This window comes from Chiloscyllium plagiosum, unplaced genomic scaffold (genome assembly GCF_037043375.1).
Source record: "Chiloscyllium plagiosum isolate Xiang-an unplaced genomic scaffold, Cpla_swu_hap1 HiC_scaffold_2, whole genome shotgun sequence".
Classification (NCBI taxonomy): domain Eukaryota; kingdom Metazoa; phylum Chordata; class Chondrichthyes; order Orectolobiformes; family Hemiscylliidae; genus Chiloscyllium; species Chiloscyllium plagiosum.
In genome coordinates, this window is record NW_028270140.1 from 163,482,056 (window position 1) to 163,505,098 (window position 23,043).

The 23,043-nt window shown below is 46.1% G+C and overlaps 1 protein-coding gene across 1 annotated transcript; it reads right to left on the reverse strand.

Annotated features, from left to right (window-relative positions):
- Positions 1–230: 230 nt before the first annotated feature.
- On the reverse strand, positions 231–19,907 carry skp2 (S-phase kinase-associated protein 2, E3 ubiquitin protein ligase). The gene is made up of 10 exons (XM_043702934.2): positions 19,674–19,907; positions 19,285–19,535; positions 17,003–17,120; positions 15,928–16,071; positions 4,697–4,831; positions 4,435–4,533; positions 4,052–4,179; positions 3,626–3,677; positions 3,258–3,365; positions 231–3,020 (listed from the first exon to the last, which is right to left on the reverse strand). The coding sequence occupies exons 1-10, from the start codon at positions 19,754–19,756 to the stop codon at positions 2,819–2,821; spliced, it is 1,320 nt and encodes a 439-aa protein (XP_043558869.2). The 5' UTR covers positions 19,757–19,907; the 3' UTR covers positions 231–2,818.
- Positions 19,908–23,043: the final 3,136 nt, after the last annotated feature.

Here is a 23,043-nt window from a genome sequence, read left to right on the forward strand (position 1 = left end):
AATTAGGGGGTATAGTTTGAGAATTGCGGTCAGACTGTTCAGGAACAATGTTAGGAAGCACTTCCATACACCAAGGTGGGAGAGATTTGGAACTCTCTTCCACAAACAACAGTTGATTCTAAATCAGTTTAGTTTAAACACTCTCTTGCTTAATTTAAAACCAGCAATACAGAAAAGGTTTATCCCGTGCAGTAATCTGTGAAAATTCAAGAGGCCAAGAATTATTTGAATTAAAAATTAACAACTTTATTTCTTAAAATATACCAGAGAATAATTACCTAACAACTATTTACAACTCTGTCCTCTAATGTATCGTTTACCTTCCCTTTCTACAATACTAATCTGATAAAACTCCCAACTAAAATTTACAAAACAGAACTTATTACCTCAAAACCAGGCAGCTTTCGGTTCTTCAATTTGGATTTTTCTGTGTCTTCTTTTCCTCGGTTTAAGGGATTTTGCTTCACAGTTTCCTGATCGATAAAGGTACTTTTAAGAGAGCTATTGTTCAGGCAGTTTTTTTACATGCTGGTAGCTGGGCAGTTCTGCTCTCAACTGTTTAATTTTCCCAGTCTTATACCCCCCAAAGTATCAGATTGCCATTGGCTTTTAAGCTACTCCAGTAGCTGGAGCATCAATTACATTAAATGAAAGGCGAGAGACGCGAGTGGCCTTGCTTGCCTTGGGTGTTGCCAGGAAGGATGAGGGCTGCCCCTTGCCTGAGCACACCAAGGTTTGTGCAACTCCGTTCAGAGGCCGGGGCAGAGGTCTCTTGAAACGACTGGAGGGCGGGCAATCCCCACGTTTGTTCTTGGGATTGTTGCAAGTATTTGGAACAACATCATTAGATTGGGATGATCTGTTGGGTTTTCAGAGCGGTTGTTATTTCGTAGTTTATTCTTCTTTTTGCAATATCTATGCTACACCTGTCAGGTAGCTCTGCCAGCTTTTAATTCTCTCAAAGGTACAGTACACCCACATCTTCATAACAAAAAGGGCCAATAAAAAGGGGGCACACTTTTAAAGGGAAAGGCAGATTTAGAGAGGATCTGAAGCAAAATATTTACCAAGAGGGTGGTGAGAATCTGGAATGGTGTCTGGGAGGGTCGGTGAAGCAGAAAACTCACTATCTTTACAAAGTTGGGCAAACACTTGAAATCTTAAATCATCGTTAGACTCTTAATCCCACATTCTTTTTATTGAATTCCAATTCCACCATCTGTCACGGAAAGATTTGAACCCAGGTGTCCAGAACATTAGTTGAGTTTCTAGATTTTAATAATCTAGTGATAATATCACAAGTCCATTGCTTCCCCACAGAAATGTCATAACATTTCAGGCTGGTGTTGGTCACACCATATTTTGATGAACACTCAATGGGATGAAGATCTTCAGTACTCTGTGATTCTATGATTGGTGCTTGTGCTGATTGACATGGGAGTGATGGTGTTGCAGCCTCACCAGGCTGACACCTCATTATTAGGTATACCTGCTGCTGCTCTTGGCATGACCTCCTGCACTCTCCACTGAAATAATTACCACAGAAAATCATATTGAATTGAAAGTTAGAGATCAAGGATAAGTGAATTTTGGGACATGTATTGAAACTTAAGATCCTGAGGGGCCTTGACAGGGTGAATATTGGAAGGATGTTTCCCCTTGGAGTAGGGACTGTTGAGATTTTTTTCTGTGAAGGTTGATTGTCTATTGCCTTAGAAGGTGGTAGAGTCACAGAATATCTTTCAGGTTGAAATGGATCGATTCTCCCCCAGGCCCTGCCAAGAATGTCTTCATATATTCTAGACTGTTGATGAAACTGAACTTCATATTAATTTAGACACTGGGTTATGACCAAAGCTTTTATTAGTTTTCATAAAACAAACAATACTAATCACTATTCCTGATGCTGCCTAGATTTGGGATACAGATGGGATAAGAAATGAGAGGGATCATTGGCTTTGGGTTGGTGGCAGTGGGGGACTCGATGTGATTCTAAAGCACTGATCCTCCCCCTTTTATACAGAAGCAAAACACTGCGAATGGTGGAACTCCAAAATAAAACCAAAATCCTGGAAGCAGTGGGCCCTGGAGAGGCAGAGATGGGAGGGTTCTGGTTGGGGGAGCTGGTGCTGCAAGGAGAAGAACTGAAAAGAATGCCCTGGCAATGGCATAGAGACATTAAAAACTGGGAGTAAAGAGGCTGCTGCCAGCGTTTGCTCAGTCCCTAGCTGTCTGCCTGAGAGTACAGGTTGCAGAGTTTGATTTCAGCCAATTGGCTGGACCGTTAGCTCCTAATAATTTAAACCAGTTTCCCGAGATTTGACATTGCAGCTGGTACCTCTGCCACATTCGGATGGTCTTTCGGATTCATTAACAGTTCCTGCTGCATTTCCACACCAATCAGCACTCACTTCTCACTGTGTTCCCTTTCATAGTTTGTTTTTTGTGTATCAGTCCTGAGTGCAATATGGAAAGTTTTGATGTGATGTTTAAAACTGACTGGAATCTTTTTAACCAACTGAACATTCCAAACACTAACTCACTTTAAAAACACAGATTCAAACAATTAACCACTTCCTGTAATGGAATCTAATTGTGAACCACCTGATCACTTCCTTGGTAAAATGCTTCATTTCAGTCTTGTGGTCTCGTAGTTTCTCAGTTTTCATCAATGATCTACTCCTCTGAACGCAGAAAGCACTGATTATTGCCTACACTGACCGATGATGTGTTTGTGGGAGTGACTGTGCCCAGAACCTCTCCAAGTTCTCAGCCACTTGCTTCCTCTTGCTGTATAGTGTGTAGTGACTGATACTGCTCATAGGTTATGGAGCCGCAACTTGCAGTTAGTTCCCCAGATTGTCTGCAGCTTCCCGTAGCTGGGTGTTGGCCGGCCGATGCTTGTCAGTGGAAAGGTGTTGATTTTAATCTGAGGAATTAGGTCCTTCACATTGACCATGGAATCGCGCACAAGTCCATAAATGTTCAGAGTTTTCAGTGTAGCGATCTCCCCCAGGGCCCTGTACACAGCAGCAGACACCATTAAATAACAGGAACAGGCACAAGACTGAGCAAAAACCACCAACAATGACAATACATTTAACATGACATCTGTACAGGAGTAGTTACTGAATAACATCAATACAATCAAATACACCAGATTCCTGTCTCTGTCCCTAACCCAGGGATCACTGTACAGACTCTGTGACGTAGCCATTAATCTAACGAGCAGACAGTGAGAGAAAAGAGTCTCTTACACAAGACTTGCTGGTGGAATCTCATGGCATCTACTCAAGCCCAGGTGCTGGAGGTGATAGAGGCCATGGAGACTGGAGAAACAGCCAGGAGTGAGCATCGTGCTATCACTGAAGGAGAGAGAAAAAGAACATTGGTGTTAGAGGAACTGGGAATGATGGGTGTCGAAGGGAAACCCAAAGAAATGAGGGGTTGGCAAGTTTGGGGGCAGAGAGGATATGGATGTTACTGAGGTGAACAGTTGAGGAAAAGGAGGAGGATGCTACTGAGAGGTGGGGCAGGTTAGAAGGATGTTGCAGAGGGCTGAAGGTTGGGGTATGTTACGAAGATCCTGAAATCACAGTCACTCACTCTGATAACTACTGCTCACCTCAAATCCAGGTCAGTCATCTGGGGACAGCGCCTACATAGAGCTTCCACATCTATAAACAACGGAGACACAGCACATCACCAGCACCTCATTCTGACACCACTTTCACAATCCCTCAAAACCCACCATCCCTTCCCACCCTCCTTCCCTCCATGTCCCTCGTCCTCATTCCAAGACCCTACCCTGTCCCCTGTCCAAGATGTCCTCCCTCCCTGTGGGACTCTATCCCTGATTGCTGCATTAGCCCATGCCTCGCCAACATCAGCCTGGCCTTCTGGGTTGCTGGCCAGTGAGATGCCCACAGGCACTGCCTGCCTGGGATTGGGCAAATGATGGATTAGTGGTGCTGGAAGAGCACAGCAGTTCAGGCAGCATCCAAGGAGCAGCTGCTGGCTGCACTGTGAATGACAGCTAGCTCCCACCTACCAGAGTTGTGCAGACTGCGCCTGTAGCCGCTAATGTTGAGCTGGGTCACGCTATCAGGAATCTGTGAGACCACTGCCTGGATGTTTTGGGAGCTGAACCTGCACCAAGAAATGTTTAACTCATCCAGCCTGGGAGACACAGAGAAAGAGAGAGAGAGAACGAGAGGGATGAGCAGTGCAAGCTGTGAGACTGCAATGCTTGAAGAGAATCCCAAATCAAACATTCTCCCCAACTTCCAGAAGCAGCCCCTCCCCTACTAAATCACTCAGCACCCCCCAACACAGATACAACCTCCCTTAACACGTGTAACCGCCACCCCCCCCCCAACCCCGAAACATCTAGACAACTTCCACAGAACATGTGCATATATACTGAGTCCTCACCTAGAACAGCTTCTCAACATCTGGCTGAGGGCCAGGGCTCTGAAACACGAGCAGCCGGAGAGATTCAAACACAACAAGTCCCTATTGCCAGCGATCACCCTGAAAACAGACAGATCATTATCTCTTAGGAGCCGACATAGCCACATGGTGGTGGGGAGGTTAAATTAGACATGGAGGAAGGGATTAGTCACAGGGGAGGGGGTTAGATAAGGAGGGGGTGGGGGGGGCAGGTTTAGGTGGGACCATGAGGACATTGTCTCACATTATGATGTCATCAGAAAGTGCGAGAGCCTCAAGACTGAGGCCGCGGAGTTGGTGACAACGGCGTAGAATCTGGAAGATAGAGGAACTGCTGAGTACAGAATGTGAGAGATCCATGTACTGAAGACAGAGAGGCCTAAAGGAGATAAACAAAGCTCAGCATCAATGGCAGGACCCACAGAAGGTGAGAATGCAGTGTGCAACTTTCAGTATAATAGCAGATGGTCAGGTCATGCTTCAGCTGCACAAGACACTGCTCCCCTAATACATTGGAAAAAGGTGGCAAAGGTCACATGGTCAGAAGATGTCAAACAGCTTTTGAGAAGTTGAAGGCAATCCGAACTTAGGAAGGTGATAAAATTTAACGGTGTTTTGATTTTTAAATCCCATGTTTCTCCTTTCTCTCCAAACCTTTGAACCCCTTTAGCCCTATGAAAGAGGTCATGTTGCAGCTGTACAGGACACTGGTTAGGCCACGTTTGGAGTACTGTGGTCAGTTCCAGTCTCCCTACTGTAGGAAGCATGTTGTTAAACTTGAAAGGCTTCAGAAAAAAAATTACCAGGATGTTGCCAGAATTAGAGGGTTTGAACAGGCTGGGGCTGTTTTTGCTGGAATGTCAGAGGCTGAGGGGTATCCTTATAGAGGTTTATAAAATCATGAGGGGCTTGGATAGGATAAATAGGCAAAGTCTTTTCCCTGGGGTGGGGAGTCCAGAACTAGAGGGCATAGGTTTACAGTGAGAGGGGAAAGATATAAAAGGGACCAAAAGGGGACCACTTTTTCACACAGAGGGGTGTGTGTGTATGGAATGAAGTGCCAGAGGAAGTAGTTGAGGCTGGTACAATTACAGCATTTAAAAGGCATCTGAATGGGTATATGAATAGGAAGGGTTTGGAAGGATATGGGCCAAATGCTGGCAAATGGGACTCGGTCACATTCGGATGTTTGGTTGGCATGGCCAAGTTGAAGTGAAGGGTCTGTTTCTGTGCTGTACATCTCTATAACTCTGTCTATCTGCTTCTTGAAAATGTTCAAAGTTTTCACCTCAACCACTTGCTTAAGCAGAGAATTCCTACAGCATACCCACCATCAGCCTGATAAACCTTTGTTGCAGTCCCTCTATAGCTGGAACGTCCATCCTCAGATAAGGAGATCAAAACCGCACACATTGTTCCAGTGTGGGCTCACCAAGGCCCCATACATTTGCAGCAATACATCCCTGTTCCTATACTCGAATCCTCTGGCTATAAAGGCCTATACATCATTTCCCTTCTTCACTGCCTGCTGCACTAACATGTTTACCTTCAGGGCCTGATGTACAAGGACACCCAGGTCTCAGTGCATCCCACTTTCCTAACCTATAGCAATTCAGAAAGTAATCTGCCTTCTTGTTTTTGCTATCAAAGTGGATAACCACATTTATCGATTTGTGTCTGTTTTGGCTATAAATGGAGTTAGATTTCTAATTCTAGATTGTAGCTCAGATGTCAACTAGGTTTGTTTTATCATAAAAGGGTTACTTTGAGTTTATTAAAGAAACCTGATAAAAGTCTCTCTTATTCTGGACAGCGGGATAAGAGGGAACCAGTTGGCCAATTTAGTGATTGAACCAAACCATTTATATTAACAATGTATGTCATGGAGTAGGGGCCTTAACGATTAATGCATTCTGTCTGTCACTGATGTTAAACAAGTAATTCAAAAATTCAACAGAGGGTTACCCTCACTGTACGGGGCATTCAGTGAAGGTGTCACAAGGTTATTCTTCAGTTATACAGGCACTGAAGTCCTGTGTAGGGTGGTAGTCACCTTACTTAAGGAAGGATGTAGTGTGTTCAAAGCAATTCAGGGAGGTGTACTAGACTGAAACGGGGAGGGATTGTCTTATAAGGAAAGGTTGGAGAGACGAGGCTGAGTCTGGAGAGTAACATTTCAGGGATCTTAAGAAGGTGAATTTTGGAAATAGTTTCTTTTCTTGTGGAATAATCTAGAAATAGCAGTCACTATTTAAAAATAAGGGGTTACACATTTAAAACAGAAAAGAGATAAAATGTTTTCTGAGTCTTTGGAACTTTCTTCCCAAAAGATGATGGAAATGGATACTTGGACTATTTTTAAGCTGGAGGGTGATTCTTGTTTTAAAAAGGAAGTGAGAGGTTATCAGGGGTAGGCAGGAATATGTGTTTGAGGTTACAATCCAATCAGCCATGACCTTACTAAATGATAGAGCAGGCTTGAGGGGTCGAATGGCCCACTCCTGCTTTTGTTTATCTGAGACAACATTGTTTAACAAAGCTTACCCTTTACCCTCAGGTTGTCTGTTTGGCTGAACACTGTTTCAACCTGTCACCATTTTGAACAGTGATTCCAGGATCAGGATAATCACTGGACTGTGAAGCTGTTTGGCACCAATATCAGCTGTTACTACGCCAGGACTGCTCTGTATCAATGGCAAATGGCAGGCAGTAAACCTAAAGCACCCTATAAGCTCAGGAAATTCAGAATGTGCCTGCAGCAACTTGGCAAACGTAAAAACCAGCAGGTGTAACTCATTGACTAAGCAGAATGTGGGATCAGCTGGTAGTTTATAAAGCTGAGCAGAATGGTAACAGTAGTTTCAAACTTTACGGAGTTCCTCTACCCCTCTGTTTGCTGCAGAGGCTCCATACCTCAGGATGAGAACACTGTTTCACAGGCACCAGCAATTAAATCAAAATTTGAAGGTGGGAATGGGGTGGGACTCATTACAAAGTGTGGAGGCAAAGAGGGGCTTCATGGATTCTGGGCAACGTTGACTACGTGTACAAAAAGTAACAAATACTTTTAAAATACGTACTATATATTTATCTGATGGATTACATTGACAAAATTTAATGATATTTGCTGTGTTAAATTTTCAGTGTTTAGATGGGGCCACATTGGAAAATCAGTTAGGTAGCCTGGAATTTGAGAGTTCCTGCTCCAACCTTTCATAGGTGCTAAATGATTGACCTCACACACACCTACAAATAGAAATTCAGTGAATGCAATTTATCCATTGGCCTTGCTGATGTCTCACCAGAGCTGTGAACAATGCAGAATAACTGCCAGCATTGATCTTCAGCTACTTGTTCATTTGCCTTTTTAATTGCTTTTCATATCTGGCTATTAATTGAGTGATTAATATGTGTCAGTCTCTAGGACTGTCTGCTCTCTCAGACTTCCCACTCTTTGCTTAGCTCACTATGTTGTGGAGAGACAGATGAACAAGCGACTAGGTTGTATGGCCTCACCTTCAATAACATCTGCATTAACTGTATTTTCACATCCGATTTCCATAACCTCTGCATTTTTATTGCTCTTTGTCTACAGTAAATACAACAGCTGAGTATCCAGGGTTTGGGTTATCATGTAACAAATTCAGAGCAGAGTAGAGTTTTTCAGCCCCTTGACTCTGCTCCCATTTGTGTTGTCATTTCCATATTCCCAACACCCCTCAATTCTCCTGCCTAACAAGAACCTACCCACAATAAGCCCACCCCCACAGACCTCTAAGGCAGAGATTTCCAAATTCATACAACCCACTGAGAGAAAAAGGATTTCCTCATCTATGTCCCGGAAGAGTAACCCCTAGATTTAAGTTAAAAATCACATAACAGGTCCAGTTATAGTCCAACAGGTTTATCTGGAAGTACTAGCTTTCAAAGCTCCGCTTCGTCATCAGGCGATTGTGGAGCAGAATCATAAGATACAGAATTTATAGCAACACGACTGCAGTGTCATTGGAATGTAATATCAAACAAATCGAGCTTAAATCTTTCATCTTTTAGAGTGATCATGTTAGTTTCGGTTCCTTCATACGTAAATCGCAGAACGTTTTAAAAGTTACATTCTCAAGATCTCTTTAACAATAGGTGCCAACTCAGCTCAGATAATGCATTGAAGGTGTGAGGTTAAAGTCTGTCTGTGCCCCAATTTTGGGTCAGACTGATTCTATTTCTAAAGTGGGATTTACAGAATCTTACATGGTTTATGCAGTTTTTGAGCAAAATTAAATGTAATTCTACAAGTACAAATTCACCCCACAAAATTATATTTGTGTTTGTGCAGGTTCCCCTGGGGATGACCTCAGCTGGGAACTTGGGATCATGTCACACTTCAGGTGACCCCACTGCACTACACACTCTCTCGCACGCACATGCACGCACTCCTACAAACCCACACACTCACGCAGACCCTCTCTCATACACAAGCTTTCTCTCACATGCTCACACATGTACCCCCCCACATTCACACCCACACATACACCCTCTCACAGATTTATACCCCATTACCCTCTCACACTCTCTCACCGACACTCACACCCCCACACACACATGCACAAACTCACTTGGTCTCCCCTGCATGCTCAGACAGTCATAGAGATGTACAGCACGGAAACAGACCCTTCAGTCCAACCTGTCCATGCTGACCAGATATCTAGTCCCACCTGCCAGCACCCGGCCCATATCCCTCCAAACCCTTCCTATTCATATACCCATCCAGATGCCTCTTAAATGTTGCAATTGTATCAGCCTCCACCACTTCCTCTGGCAGCTCATTCCATACCCGTACCACCCTCTGTGTGAAAAAGTTGCCCCTTAGGTCTCTTTTATATCTTTCCCCTCTCAACCTAAACCTATGCCCTCTAGTTCTGGACTCATACAAGTTTGTGGGGCGAATTTGTACTTGCAGAATTACATTTAATTTTGCTCAAAAACTGCATAAACCATGTAAGATTCTGTAAATCCCACTTTAGAAATAGAATCAGTCTGACCCAAAATTGGGACACAGACAGACTTTAACCTCACACCTTCAATGCATTATCTGAGCTGAGGTGGCACCTATTGTTAAAGAGATCTTGAGAGGGGGAATCAAGATGGCGGCAACCCAGTAAGTCTGCCCTGCGGAGCTCTGCACCAGAACCCAGACAAAGTGGTGCACTCACCCTCCATTTATTACCCATTATGGTAGAAACTGTTAGTCTTTGACCCCCAGAATTGCTATGGGTTAGTTTAAAATAATTCGAAAAATGACTGAAGGGAAGGGACACAAGGATTGCAACAAGCAGGGCACTCCCCTGCAGCAACACACATGCCCACCATCACAGCATCGGCCTCCGCGAGCACTCTCCGGCTCTTACCTGTGGAGCAGAGCCTGGCCCTGGAGTCTGCGCAACTCCGAGTGAACATCAACTCAGCAATGGAGACCCGGACCAGGCTGGAACCAATCTCGGCCATGCCGCAGAAGCATGACCAGGAGATCCAGCATCTTGGGCAGCGCCATCATGGAGTTGGAGCAATGGACCGCGGTTTCTGAATCTGCGGTAGAATTCTCAGCGGGTCGGGTCCAGGCCTTGGAACAGCAGGTTGACAACCTCGAAAATCCAAGCCTTCAGAAGAACATCCACCTGATCGGGTTTCCGGAACGGGAGGAGGAAGGCCAGCTAGTCAGCTTCTTGAAGCAATGGCTCCCACGGTTTCTGAAGCTAGAAGTCGAGGCAGGCCGGATACGGGTCAAGCAGGCCCATCAGTTCACAGTGCGCAGGCCCAGATCAGACCAGCATCCCCGCCCGGTCCCATTGCAACTCCAGCATTATAGAGACAAACAAATTATGCTGGAAGCCTCTAGAGCACTGGGGAAGTATCCACAGGCTCTGATATACAAAGGATCATGAATTATGCTTTTCCAAGACTTCTCTCCAATTGTGATTCGCAACAGGAAGGCCTTTGATGAAGTAAAAAGGCAGCTGAAGGACTTGAATATCCAGTATTCCGTAATATTATGTTTCAGCCACGGAGGGTCAGTGTTTAATTTTGACTCATCGGAAAAGGCAAAAGACTTCCTGGACACCTTAAAATAGACTGACTGGCTCAAATAATATGGACAATAGTGTTTACTTTATTTTTTTTTCTGTAGTTTGCCTGGCGTACCTGGTTGTCGGGTTTTGTTTTAATATATATGGGAGTCCTAATTGTTTTGTCTTTTTCTCTCTCCCCTCCCATTATCCCTTTTTTTTCTCATAATTTCCTTTTTGTTTCTCTCTCTTGGTGTGGGATGTGGGGATATATATATATTTGTTTCTACCGGGGTACATAGGGTTAAAGTATTATAGTGCTTTTAACTTTCTTGTTATAAGATGCGTGTAACTTTTTCCTACTTTGTGTTGCCTGGTGTTGGGGGCATGGCTTCAGCTCGAGGGAACCATGGAGAGGTTAGTGGGTAGTATGAGCACCCCCTGTAGGCAAGGGGGAAAGACTTCTCTTACTTGTGTTATATGATGGTCTGTTGTAGAAGGAGCTAGTTTTGATTTGATAGTTTTGGCAGTTGTATTTTTAAATTTGTACAAACTGTTTGCTGTTTTCACTTGGCGTCCTATGAGTGGGGTTCTTCTTCCCGGAGGGCTAACGGACTGTTTCGGATGGCTATGGCTAACCGTTTGTTTGAACGTTAAGAGGAGTCATTCACCAATTAAGAGAAAAAAGATCCTCTCAAGCCTTAGAAAAGAGAGGGTCGATGTAGCCTTGCTGCAAGAAACACATCTAACCGATAAAGAGCACTTGAAGTTACAGACGGAAGGGTTGGGACAGGTGATTTTCTCATCCTTTAATCTGAAAAGTAGAGGAATTGCTATACTCATCAAGAAGAATGTCCAATTTCAACTGATAGACCAAATTAAGGATGAATATGGGTGGTTTATGATTCTTAAAGCTTTAATACATGGAGAGGAATATGGCATTTTGAATGTATATTGTCCCCCAGCACATCCCCTCAAATTTTTAGCAGATGCATTTTCCAGGTTGATGGCCCGTGAGGCACGTTAAACAATTATAGGGGGAGACTTTAACCGATTTATTGACCCCGAAGTGGACAAGATACCTAGGGGCCTTGCAGCTATGTCCCCGCAATCCAGGCATTGGTGGACCTGAACAGGGAGCTGGGGTTGGTGAATGTGTGGAGATGTCTTTACCTTGATGGTAGGGATTTCACCTTTGTCTCTAACCTACGTAAGTGCTATACTAGGATTGACAGTTTTTTTGCCCCATTGACCTTTTTGAATTCGGTGCTGTCTTGCACAATCGGGAACATAGCCATTTCTGATCATGCAGCAGTATACATGGAGGTCAAGGCCCATGGTAACAGGACAGGCTTCCGGCACTGGCACATGGATCCTTTCCTCTTGAAGGATAGCAAGTTTATTGCGTATTTTTCACGGGAATTAAAACATTTTTGGGGCATTAATTTGGATACAGCCAGTAATCCATTGGTGCTCTGGGAGACTGCCAAGGCCTATGCACAGGGTACTCGGCGACCCGGAAGTGGCAGAGGGGAGAGCAGCAGCGTTTGCTCGAGGCTCGCCTGAAGGCAGCAGACTTTGACAGACCATCTGTAATCAAATTGCAGCGGATGACAGCCCTTAGGGCTATTCTCACCCAGACAGCAAACAGAGAAACCTCTTTTGTGAAACAGAGGTTATTTGAGTACAGTTATAAACTGGGTGGATATCTAGCGTACCTGGTCAGAAAGAAGAATGCCCCCCCAATCTATCACATCCAACACAGAGAGTGCTGGGACTCTTACTTGCAATGCCAAAAGATTAATGCAGCATTCAGGAAGTTCTACTCTGAGCTGGACCAGTCGGAGTGCTGTGAGGACAGATTGGCGAAGTTGGAGTCCTTTTTTAAGACCCTGGACCTTCAGAGCAGTGTCTTTTCTGAATGCCCCATTGACAATCCAGGAAATACACTAGGCGGTGATGCAGCTCCAGAGTGATAAAGTGCTCCGCCCAGACAGACTTCAAAGTGAGTTTTACAAGGAGTTTATGAACATGCTGGCCGGGCTACTGTTGGATATGTACAACTACTCATACTGTCAGGACTGCCTCCCAATCTCTCTGAGGGAAGCAAATATTTCTCTTATTGTCAAGAAAAGGAAAGCCCCAGAGGATTTCACTTCATACAGGCCCATATCGTTACTGAATGTGGATTTTAAAATTCTGTCAAAAATGCTGACGTTAAGGTTGGAGAGGGGTTTGCCCTTCATTGTAAAGGAAGACGAGATGGGTTTTGTTAAGGTTCGTTGGCCTTCTAATAATATTAGAAGAGTATTAAACATGCTCCAGGTATGCCAGCAGGGTCAATTCTGGGAAGCAGAGAAAGCGTTTCACCGGGTGGAGTGGCCGTACCTCTTTTATGTCCTGGAGCGGTTTTGTCTTGGAGGGGTTTTTGCCAGGTGGGTGGCAGTGTTATATAGTTGGACAACTTTAGTATTGGCAGAGGCAGCTGACAAAGGTGCCCTCTCTCACTGCTATTATTGACATTGGTGATTGAGTCGTTGGCAGAAGCCATCTGAAGGGACCCCAGTATAATGGCCCTGGAGGTAGGATCAGGCAGGCATAAAATCAGCCTTTATGTGGATGACGTTCTTCTCTTTTACACTGATCCGATGATATCTGTGCCCTGTTTAATACAAGTGATTTAATCTATTTGGTTCGTTTTCGGGGTATAAAATTAATTTTATGAAGTCAGAGGCCATGCCTATGGGGGGCTTTACAAGATAATCCGATCTTGGGGATAGAACCCTTTTCCCTTTCAGGTGGCCATAGGGAAGTTTCTTGTATTTAGGCATTTTTATCAGTCCGGCCATCGATCAGTTATATAAAGCTAACTTTGTGCAGTTGCTCGAGAAGATAAGACAGGACTTTCGGCGCTGGGAGGATCTTCCGATATCCTGGTTAGGTAGAATAGCTCTGGTTAAAATGAATGTTCTTCCGTGTTTATTATATCCCATGGGAATGCTCCCTTTGATGTTGCCTGGGCAAGTACTACGGAGACTTTACAGTTGGTTTGGATCTTTCATCCGGTATCATAGGCAGCCTCTTATTAAGTGGGATAAATTCCACAGGGGATGGGAGGTTTAGATTTTAAGAAATATCAATTGAGTTCCCTACTATCCTATGTGGCTGACCGGGCCTGCCAGGACCCGCGGTCAATCTGGTTGGACATTGAGGCCTCCCAGGCAAAACACCCCCTCATGAATCTGTTGTTTACGGACAAGGTGAGGACTGTTACGGACCACTGCAGAAACCCGATTGTCCTTAACACAGTTAAAGCCTGGAGAATGGTGTGACAAGGTGAGGGCAACTTAGAAACAACTTCCCCTTTCCCTCCCAGGGTCGATGGCCTCTGACTTTAAGCTCTGGGAATCACAAGGAGTCTCCTGTTTAGGAGACTGACGGGGAGGTCATGATGTCTTTCGGGCAGCTGAGCCAGAAATATGAGCAATCTAAGAGGGACCTCTTTCATTCCTTTCAGGTTAGGGACTTTGTACAGAAAAACACTATATTGATGGTCAGTCGGATATGGAGAGGAGAGTGCTTCGGTCCACAGACACTCTCTTGGTCAGCACCCTCTATCATTTGTTAGGAGGTAATGTCTTGAAGGACATTGAGCAGCTGTGTGGAAACTGGATTCCAGAATTGGGGGTGGAGATCTTGTCAGAGGTGTGGGAGGATGGAAGGAAGAGTTTGATCTGTAACAGAACGCAGGCTATGCAACCGCAGGGACTCCACAGGGCTCATTTGGCACCGGATTGGCTTGTGAAATTAAAGACAGTAGTATCCCCAATGTGCACTAAATGTAAAACAGACGTTGGCACTCTTACTCACAAGCTTTGTAGGTATTGGGGTGCCATTGCGAGTGTTTTGGAAGGAGTCTTGGGAACTGAGGTTAAGCTGGATTTGGTGTCCCTCCTGTTGGGTTTGTCCAATCTCCCTCTTTGGACGCGCATGGGAAGAAACTCTTTAATATTCTTTCATTCTGTGCTAGGAAGAACATTCAACTGAGCTGGGGGTTGGAGAATCTCCCGGGACTCTTGGGGTGGCGTAGATTAGTTATGAAATACACCACCCAGACTTCCTTATGAGTATGGTGCACCAGAAAACGGAGCTGTTTTATAGAACATAGAGTCATAGAGATGTACAGCATGGAAACAGACCCTTGGGTCCAACCCATCCATGCTGACCCAGATATCCCAACCCAATCTAGTCTCACCTGCCAGCACCCGGCCCATGGCGGCCCTTTCTGAATTATATAGGCGCAGACTTGGTCAGGGGCTTTGTGCAGTCGTGAGGGCTATGTCTGGCAGCTTGGGGGCCCATTGGGGGAAGAATTCTGAACAAATACGGGTACGCCAACTGCTGCTCCCGGTGGTGGCGAGCTTTGGTGGAATTGTGCTGAGTGCAGTAACTTTACTGAATGTAATTTACCTTGCTTCAACTTGGTTTAATTTAGTTTCTTTTTAGTTATTTATTGAATTGTAGTTTGATTAGATTAGATTCCCTACAGTGTGGAAACGGGCCCTTCGGCCCAACAAGTTCACACCCACCCACCGAAGAGTAACCCATCTCCCTCTAACTAATGCACCTAACATTATGGGCAATTTAGCATGGCCAATCCACTCTAACCTGCACATCTTTGGACTGTGGGAGGAAATCGGAGCACCTGGAGGAAACCCATGCAGACATGGGGAGAATGTACAAACTCCACACAGTCACCCGAGGCTGGAATCGAACCTGGGACTCCGGTGCTGTGAGGCAGCAGTGCTAACCACTGAGCCACCGTGCCGCCCTTTCGTAGTTTTTTTCTCTCTCTCCTCAGTGATTTGTAGAGTAGTAGTTTGTTTACTGTTATTGTTGTTATATTATAAGATTGTTTTGCAGTAGTTTTATAATTTTTTTAAAAATTTGAAATCTTTTTTCTTAATAAACATATTTACATAGAAAATACCTTGAGAATGTAACTTTAAAAAAGTTCTGCGATTTACATATGAAGGAACTGAAACTAACATGATCACTCTAAAAGATGAAAGATTTAAGCTCGATTTGTTTGATATTACATTCTAATGACACTGCAGTCCTGTTGCTATAAATTCTGTGTCTTATGATTCTGCTCCACAACCGCCTGATGACGAAGCAGCACTTTGAAAGCTAGTGCTTCCAGATAAACCTGTTGGACTATAATCTGGTGTTGCGTGATTTTTTTAACTTTGTTCAGCCCAGTCCAACACTGGCACCTCCAGATCATTTTACAGTGTTCTCTGGTTCTGGACTAACCCACAACAGGAAACACCTTGACAGGATCATTGAAATGTTAGAAAAACTCCTGAGTCAGGTGACAATGTGAACTATAGGCTAGGTCGGAGATTTCGCTCACCTTTCATCCTTGAAGATAGGGTCTCCGAGGAAGGAGCAGGGACTCCTGAAGACTACAACACCAGCTCCTAGCACCTGGCCCACAGTCCCAGGGGGCAGATTCCCTTTGCCCAAATCCACACTGTACCACAGGGATTTATCAAACCTGCTTTGTAAAAGCACATGGTTAGATAGTAAAATCAAACGACAGAACAGAATGAGCCCGGAGAAGAATCGTATCTCAAAAAGCTAGAACTTGTTCCCAGGTCTCTGTTAAACAACCCCCGATCCCTTGATTAAGTTACAACCTGTAATTCATTATTGTGTATGTTCTTTTTTGTATTTGCGATTGGCATGTGGCAGTCAATTAGGCCCAGCACTTATTGCCCACCCCAGGTTGCCCTTGAGAAGGTGGGAGTGAGCTGCCTTCTTGAACTGCTGCAGTCTATTGAAGTTGACCCACAATGCAGGATTTTGACCCAGCGACACTGAAGGAACTGTAATATGTTTCCAAGCCAGTATAGTTAATTAGTTCGATTGGCTGATGTGTAATGCAGAATAACACCAACAGCAGGGCTTCAATTCCTGTACCAGCTGAGGTAACATGAAGGACTCTCCTTGTCAGCCTCTTCACTCACCTGAGATATGGTGAACCTCAGTTTAAACCACCATCAGTCAACCAGTCATCTCTGTGTAACGAAAGAGCAGCCCCTGGCCCTCTTGGGCTATGGCAACTTTACCTTTACAATGATCACCCATATTGAAACTCACTTTTAATTTCAGACAAACTTCATTGCCTCCGCATTCTTGTTGTCATCTTATATATGTATCCCGAATTGTGTAGATTCCAGTCTGAAACACTCCCAGGCAATTGTTATTCTATATACAAGCCACCCAAATGCCTTAATTAGATTCCAGTCTGTAACTCCCTCTCGTGGATCTGTCATTTTAAATGTAAACCCCATGAACTCCTATATTAGATTCCAGATGGGGATTCATTTCTTTGTGTCGGAATACTGGGAAGATTTTTTTTTGTGATCTGTTCAAATCCAGAATGAGGTTGAGTTGCAGCTCCACATCAGGAGTGGGGTACTCACGCCAGTCTGTGCCACTGTTTACTAACACTTGAGGCTTTCAGAAGGTGAGGCAGTGACAGAAAGCGGAAAATCACCAAGAGCAGCTCATCTGGTAATGCTTCCCAGGAACAGCTCACACCTGGATAAGAGAGAGAGTGGGGGGGATTTGAGAGGGGCAGGAGAGAGAGAGAGAGAAGGGGGGATGGAGAGAGAGAAAAGGGGACAGAGAGAGAAGTGGGGTGGGGGAGAGAGATGGGTTAAAAAGAGGCTGCCCAAAGTGGCCATTAAAACAGACACCTTCCAGATACTTCTTCACAACTGATTGCATTTTTCTGTCACCCTTAATGCAGGATATTTCTCCAACCAAATGAGTATAATCAAATAAGTGATTGACAGCAAGACACACATGAGACATTGAGAACACAACCGAAATCTGGTAAAAATTGTATGTTTTAAGGAGTGCCTTAGAAAGAAAAGATTGAGAAAAGTTGAGTATTGTGATCCAGAACTCAGGACCCAGTCAATGGCTTACATGAACAGTGATGTAAGACTGCCCAATACCAGGTCATGCCAAAACTATATAGGAAACTGATTAGACCTCAGCTGGAGTACAGTTCTGGGTGTTACACTACAGAAAGGATGTGAACTCACTGAAGAGAGTACAAAAGAAGTTTATGAGAATAGCTTCAGGAATGAGTTATTCCAATAAGAGGGTAGATAGAAGGAGCGGAGAATGTTTTCCTTTGAGAGGAGTCTTCAAAACCATGACAAGTCCAGACAGACTTGGCAGGGGCTGGTAAGAAACTATACCCTACTCATAAATGGATGAGAACCAGAGGGCAGTTTTAGAGTATTTTAGAACAGAAGCAATGGGAATGTGGGAAAAAAATGTTATCACATGGCAAGTAGTTAGGGCCTGGATTGAACTCCCCAGAACGGTGATGGGGACAGGTACAATTGAAGCATTCAAGGGAGCATAGGATGGTTATTTAAATACAAACAATTCACAGGGTTTTGGACCAAAGAAGGGAAATTAGCATCAAGTTGATATGCTAAGAAATCCAGTTCTACCAAGATGGGCCAAATGCTATGATTTTGTGAAAGGTAAGGAAATAACAAAATTGTTCTCTTGGTACATTAAGGAAAGGATCAGGCCTGTCACCCATAGTGCCCTGAATTTTACCCTCAGTGTTTCACTGAGGAACTCATGCTGTCATTGTTTTCTAACCCAGAAAAACAGTTAACAACTGGGATACCCTCTGGGGGTTTCCAGTCTGCGTCCCTTGCCTCACTTTTTTGCTCGAGTCTCTTATCACCCCTCCCAATTTGTCTCATGTTTTGTTAAACATATGAATACTAATTGCTATTTTAAGAAAAGAATCTATAAATGACATGCAGGTGGTCATCACTAACTGAAGAATCACCTGTGTTTCCATAAATAGATCAGATTTGTAATTGTGGAATTAGGAACTGAATGTTTGTTAGCTACTACTGTGTTTATAAAAATAAAATATTTAACAATATTAGTTAGTTCTCTCGAGGTTCAGAGGGGCATTTACCTGCAGGAAGTGAATGGAGATGGAGCGTTTACCTGCAATGGTTGCATGATCTTATTGAATGTGAACCTGGTGATGGGAATTCACTCATTGTTACAGATGGCTGAGATCATTTGAGGACGGGGTTTAGGCTGAAACTCTGAATGCTGCTCATAGAGATTGCTTGGCTTGACTGAAGAGCTTTTTGGTTCAGTTGTGAAATAGCTGGGTTAGTCTGTGTGTGCAAACACTGTGCAAGGAAAGTACACCATTTTTCTAGATAGAGGGTGTGAGGTAGCAATACCAGATCATTCCACCACATGGCAATGCCTCTACCTTCATTACTTTGAAATGCAGGATGTGAGTGGTTCTTGACTTCATAGAGACCTGTTTGGATACGTTGACAAATGTCTAAGTAGAATTTATGTGTAGCTGTTTTAACATTTGTCTACAACTGTGCCATTAGGATTAATGTCACATTTAAAATTCTAATAGTTGAGTATACTGCATGCCTGATTGTTTAGTTTGTTAGTGACAGATCGTGTTAATTTCCTTTCTTGGAAAACTCTTGGAAATTAACATCATCTGTCACTAACAAACTAAACAATCAAGCATGCAGTATACTCAACTATTAGAATTTTAAATGTGACATTAATCCTGATTACACACTTGTTATACTCTGGAGAAAAACAGCACTAGCTCCTGTTGTTTATCCCCTGCATCACACTTGCTTTGGCAAAGACACATTTACAACATGCTGCTGTGTACCTGGTGAAGAATGAGCACTTTTCCGAAATCTCTTGGAAACCAGAAAGTTGTGCACGTGGTTCTCTTTCCCTTGGCAGTGCCTGGGCCGTTTTGGAGGAGCCGCTTGATCTGAAGATTCTGCTGCTTTGTTTGTTTTCTCCTCGATCAGTCGGACCCCCATCACTGTCATCAATGAATGGGTCTCAACTGAATCCCAGCTCCTGGTGAATGTGCTTGGGCTGCAACTGGATGGTGTCACCTCCTGTAATACTCTGAGAGAAAGAAGATCACTCAACAACTCACCCCAAAACAGAAAATACTGAGTAGGCTGTGCAACACTGTAGGGATAAAGTGTTAACATTCAGGCCAATCTGTCAATCAACCAAAGGAACACTCTCCATTATTCTCACCTTGTATCCTTCACTACTTCAACTCCACCATCCAACCGGACCTGTCCTGTCTCTACCTCCCGCTTCCAGCTCCTCAGTTCCATTTCTCTCTCCTGGATCTCTCTCTTTTTCCTGATCCTTCTTTCTCCTGATCTCCCCCTCTTTCCTGTTACCCAGACCCCCAAGCTGACTCTTTCCTGATTCCAACCTACTCCTCCTGAACCCTCTCTCTCTCCTGACCACCCCCTTCCACTCCTCGAACTCCTTACCACCCTCTCTCTCTCCTGATCACACTTGGATTCCTCTCTCTCCCTGATCCCTCTCTCTCCCTGATCCCTCTCTCTCTCCCTGATCCCTCTCTCTCCCTGATCCCTCTCTCTCCCTGATCCCTCTCTCTCTCCCTGATCCCTCTCTCTCCCTGATCCCTCTCTCCCTGATCCCTCTCTCTCTCCCTGATCCCTCTCTCTCTCCCTGATCCCTCTCTCTGATCCCTCTCTCTCTCCCTGATCCCTCTCTCTCTCTCCCTGATCCCTCTCTCTCCCTGATCCCTCTCTCTCTCCCTGATCCCTCTCTCTCCCTGATCCCTCTCTCTCCCTGATCCCTCTCTCTCTCCCTGATCCCTCCCTCTCTCTCCCTGATCCCTCTCTCCCCCTGATCCCTCTCTCTCTCCCTGATCCCTCTCTCTCCCTGATCCCTCTCTCTCTCCCTGATCCCTCTCTCTCTCCCTGATCCCTCTCTCTCTCCCTGATCCCTCTCTCTCCCTGATCCCTCTCTCTCCCTGATCCCTCTCTCTCTCTCCCTGATCCCTCTCTCTCTCCCTGATCCCTCTCTCTCTCCCTGATCCCTCTCTCTCCCTGATCCCTCTCTCTCCCCCTGATCCCTCTCTCTCCCTGATCCCTCTCTCTCTCCCTGATCCCTCTCTCTCCCTGATCCCTCTCTCTCTCCCTGATCCCTCTCTCTCCCTGATCCCTCTCTCTCCCTGATCCCTCTCTCTCTCCCTGATCCCTCTCTCTCCCTGATCCCTCTCTCCCTGATCCCTCTCTCTCTCCCTGATCCCTCTCTCTCTCCCTGATCTCTCTCTCTGATCCCTCTCTCTCTCCCTGATCCCTCTCTCTCTCTCCCTGATCCCTCTCTCTCCCTGATCCCTCTCTCTCTCCCTGATCCCTCTCTCTCTCCCTGATCCCTCTCTCTCCCTGATCCCTCTCTCTCCCTGATCCCTCTCTCTCTCCCTGATCCCTCCCTCTCTCTCCCTGATCCCTCTCTCTCTCCCTGATCCCTCTCTCTCTCCCCCTGATCCCTCTCTCCCCCTGATCCCTCTCTCTCTCCCTGATCCCTCTCTCTCTCCCTGATCCCTCTCTCTCTCCCTGATCCCTCTCTCTCCCTGATCCCTCTCTCTCCCTGATCCCTCTCTCTCTCTCCCTGATCCCTCTCTCTCTCCCTGATCCCTCTCTCTCCCTGATCCCTCTCTCTCCCCCTGATCCCTCTCTCTCCCTGATCCCTCTCTCTCTCCCTGATCCCTCTCTCTCTCTCCCTGATCCCTCTCTCTCCCTGATCCCTCTCTCTCTCCCTGATCCCTCTCTCTCCCTGATCCCTCTCTCTCCCCCTGATCCCTCTCTCTCTCCCTGATCCCTCCCTCTCTCTCCCTGATCCCTCTCTCTCTCCCTGATCCCTCTCTCTCTCCCCCTGATCCCTCTCTCCCCCTGATCCCTCTCTCTCTCCCTGATCCCTCTCTCTCCCTGATCCCTCTCTCTCTCCCTGATCCCTCTCTCTCTCCCTGATCCCTCTCTCTCCCTGATCCCTCTCTCTCCCTGATCCCTCTCTCTCTCTCCCTGATCCCTCTCTCTCTCCCTGATCCCTCTCTCTCTCCCTGATCCCTCTCTCTCCCTGATCCCTCTCTCTCCCCCCTGATCCCTCTCTCTCCCTGATCCCTCTCTCTCCCTGATCCCTCTCTCTCTCCCTGATCCCTCTCTCTCTCCCTGATCCCTCTCTCTCCCTGATCCCTCTCTCTCCCTGATCCCTCTCTCTCCCTGATCCCTCTCTCTCTCCCTGATCCCTCTCTCTCTCTCCCTGATCCCTCTCTCTCCCTGATCCCTCTCTCTCCCTGATCCCTCTCTCTCCCTGATCCCTCTCTCTCCCTGATCCCTCTCTCTCCCTGATCCCTCTCTCTCTCCCTGATCCCTCTCTCTCCCTGATCCCTCTCTCTCCCTGATCCCTCTCTCTCTCCCTGATCCCTCTCTCTCCCTGATCCCTCTCTCTCCCTGATCCCTCTCTCTCCCTGATCCCTCTCTCTCTCTCTCCCTGATCCCTCTCTCTCCCTGATCCCTCTCTCTCCCTGATCCCTCTCTCTCCCTGATCCCTCTCTCTCTCCCTGATCCCTCTCTCTCCCTGATCCCTCTCTCTCCCTGATCCCTCTCTCTCTCCCTGATCCCTCTCTCTCCCTGATCCCTCTCTCTCTCCCTGATCCCTCTCTCTCCCTGATCCCTCTCTCTCCCTGATCCCTCTCTCTCCCTGATCCCTTCTCTCTCTCCCTGATCCCTCTCTCTCCCTGATCCCTCTCTCTCCCTGATCCCTCTCTCTCCCTGATCCCTCTCTCTCCCTGATCCCTCTCTCTCTCCCTGATCCCTCTCTCTCCCTGATCCCTCTCTCTCCCTGATCCCTCTCTCTCTCCCTGATCCCTCTCTCTCTCTCCCTGATCCCTCTCTCTCCCTGATCCCTCTCTCTCCCTGATCCCTCTCTCCCCCTGATCCCTCTCTCTCCCTGATCCCTCTCTCTCCCTGATCCCTCTCTCTCCCTGATCCCTCTCTCTCCCTGATCCCTCTCTCTCCCTGATTCCTCTCTCTCTCCCTGATCCCTCTCTCTCCCTGATCCCTCTCTCTCCCTGATCCCTCTCTCTCCCTGATCCCTCTCTCCCCCTGATCCCTCTCTCTCCCTGATCCCTCTCTCTCTCTCCCTGATCCCTCTCTCTCCCTGATCCCTCTCTCTCCCTGATCCCTCTCTCTCTCCCTGATCCCTCTCTCTCCCTGATCCCTCTCTCTCTCTCCCTGATCCCTCTCTCTCCCTGATCCCTCTCTCTCTCTCCCTGATCCCTCTCTCTCCCTGATCCCTCTCTCTCTCTCCCTGATCCCTCTCTCTCTCTCCCTGATCCCTCTCTCTCCCTGATCCCTCTCTCTCCCTGATCCCTCTCTCTCCCTGATCCCTCTCTCTCTCTCCCTGATCCCTCTCTCTCTCTCCCTGATCCCTCTCTCTCTCTCCCTGATCCCTCTCTCTCCCTGATCCCTCTCTCTCCCTGATCCCTCTCTCTCCCTGATCCCTCTCTCTCCCTGATCCCTCTCTCTCCCTGATCCCTCTCTCTCCCTGATCCCTCTCTCTCTCTCCCTGATCCCTCTCTCTC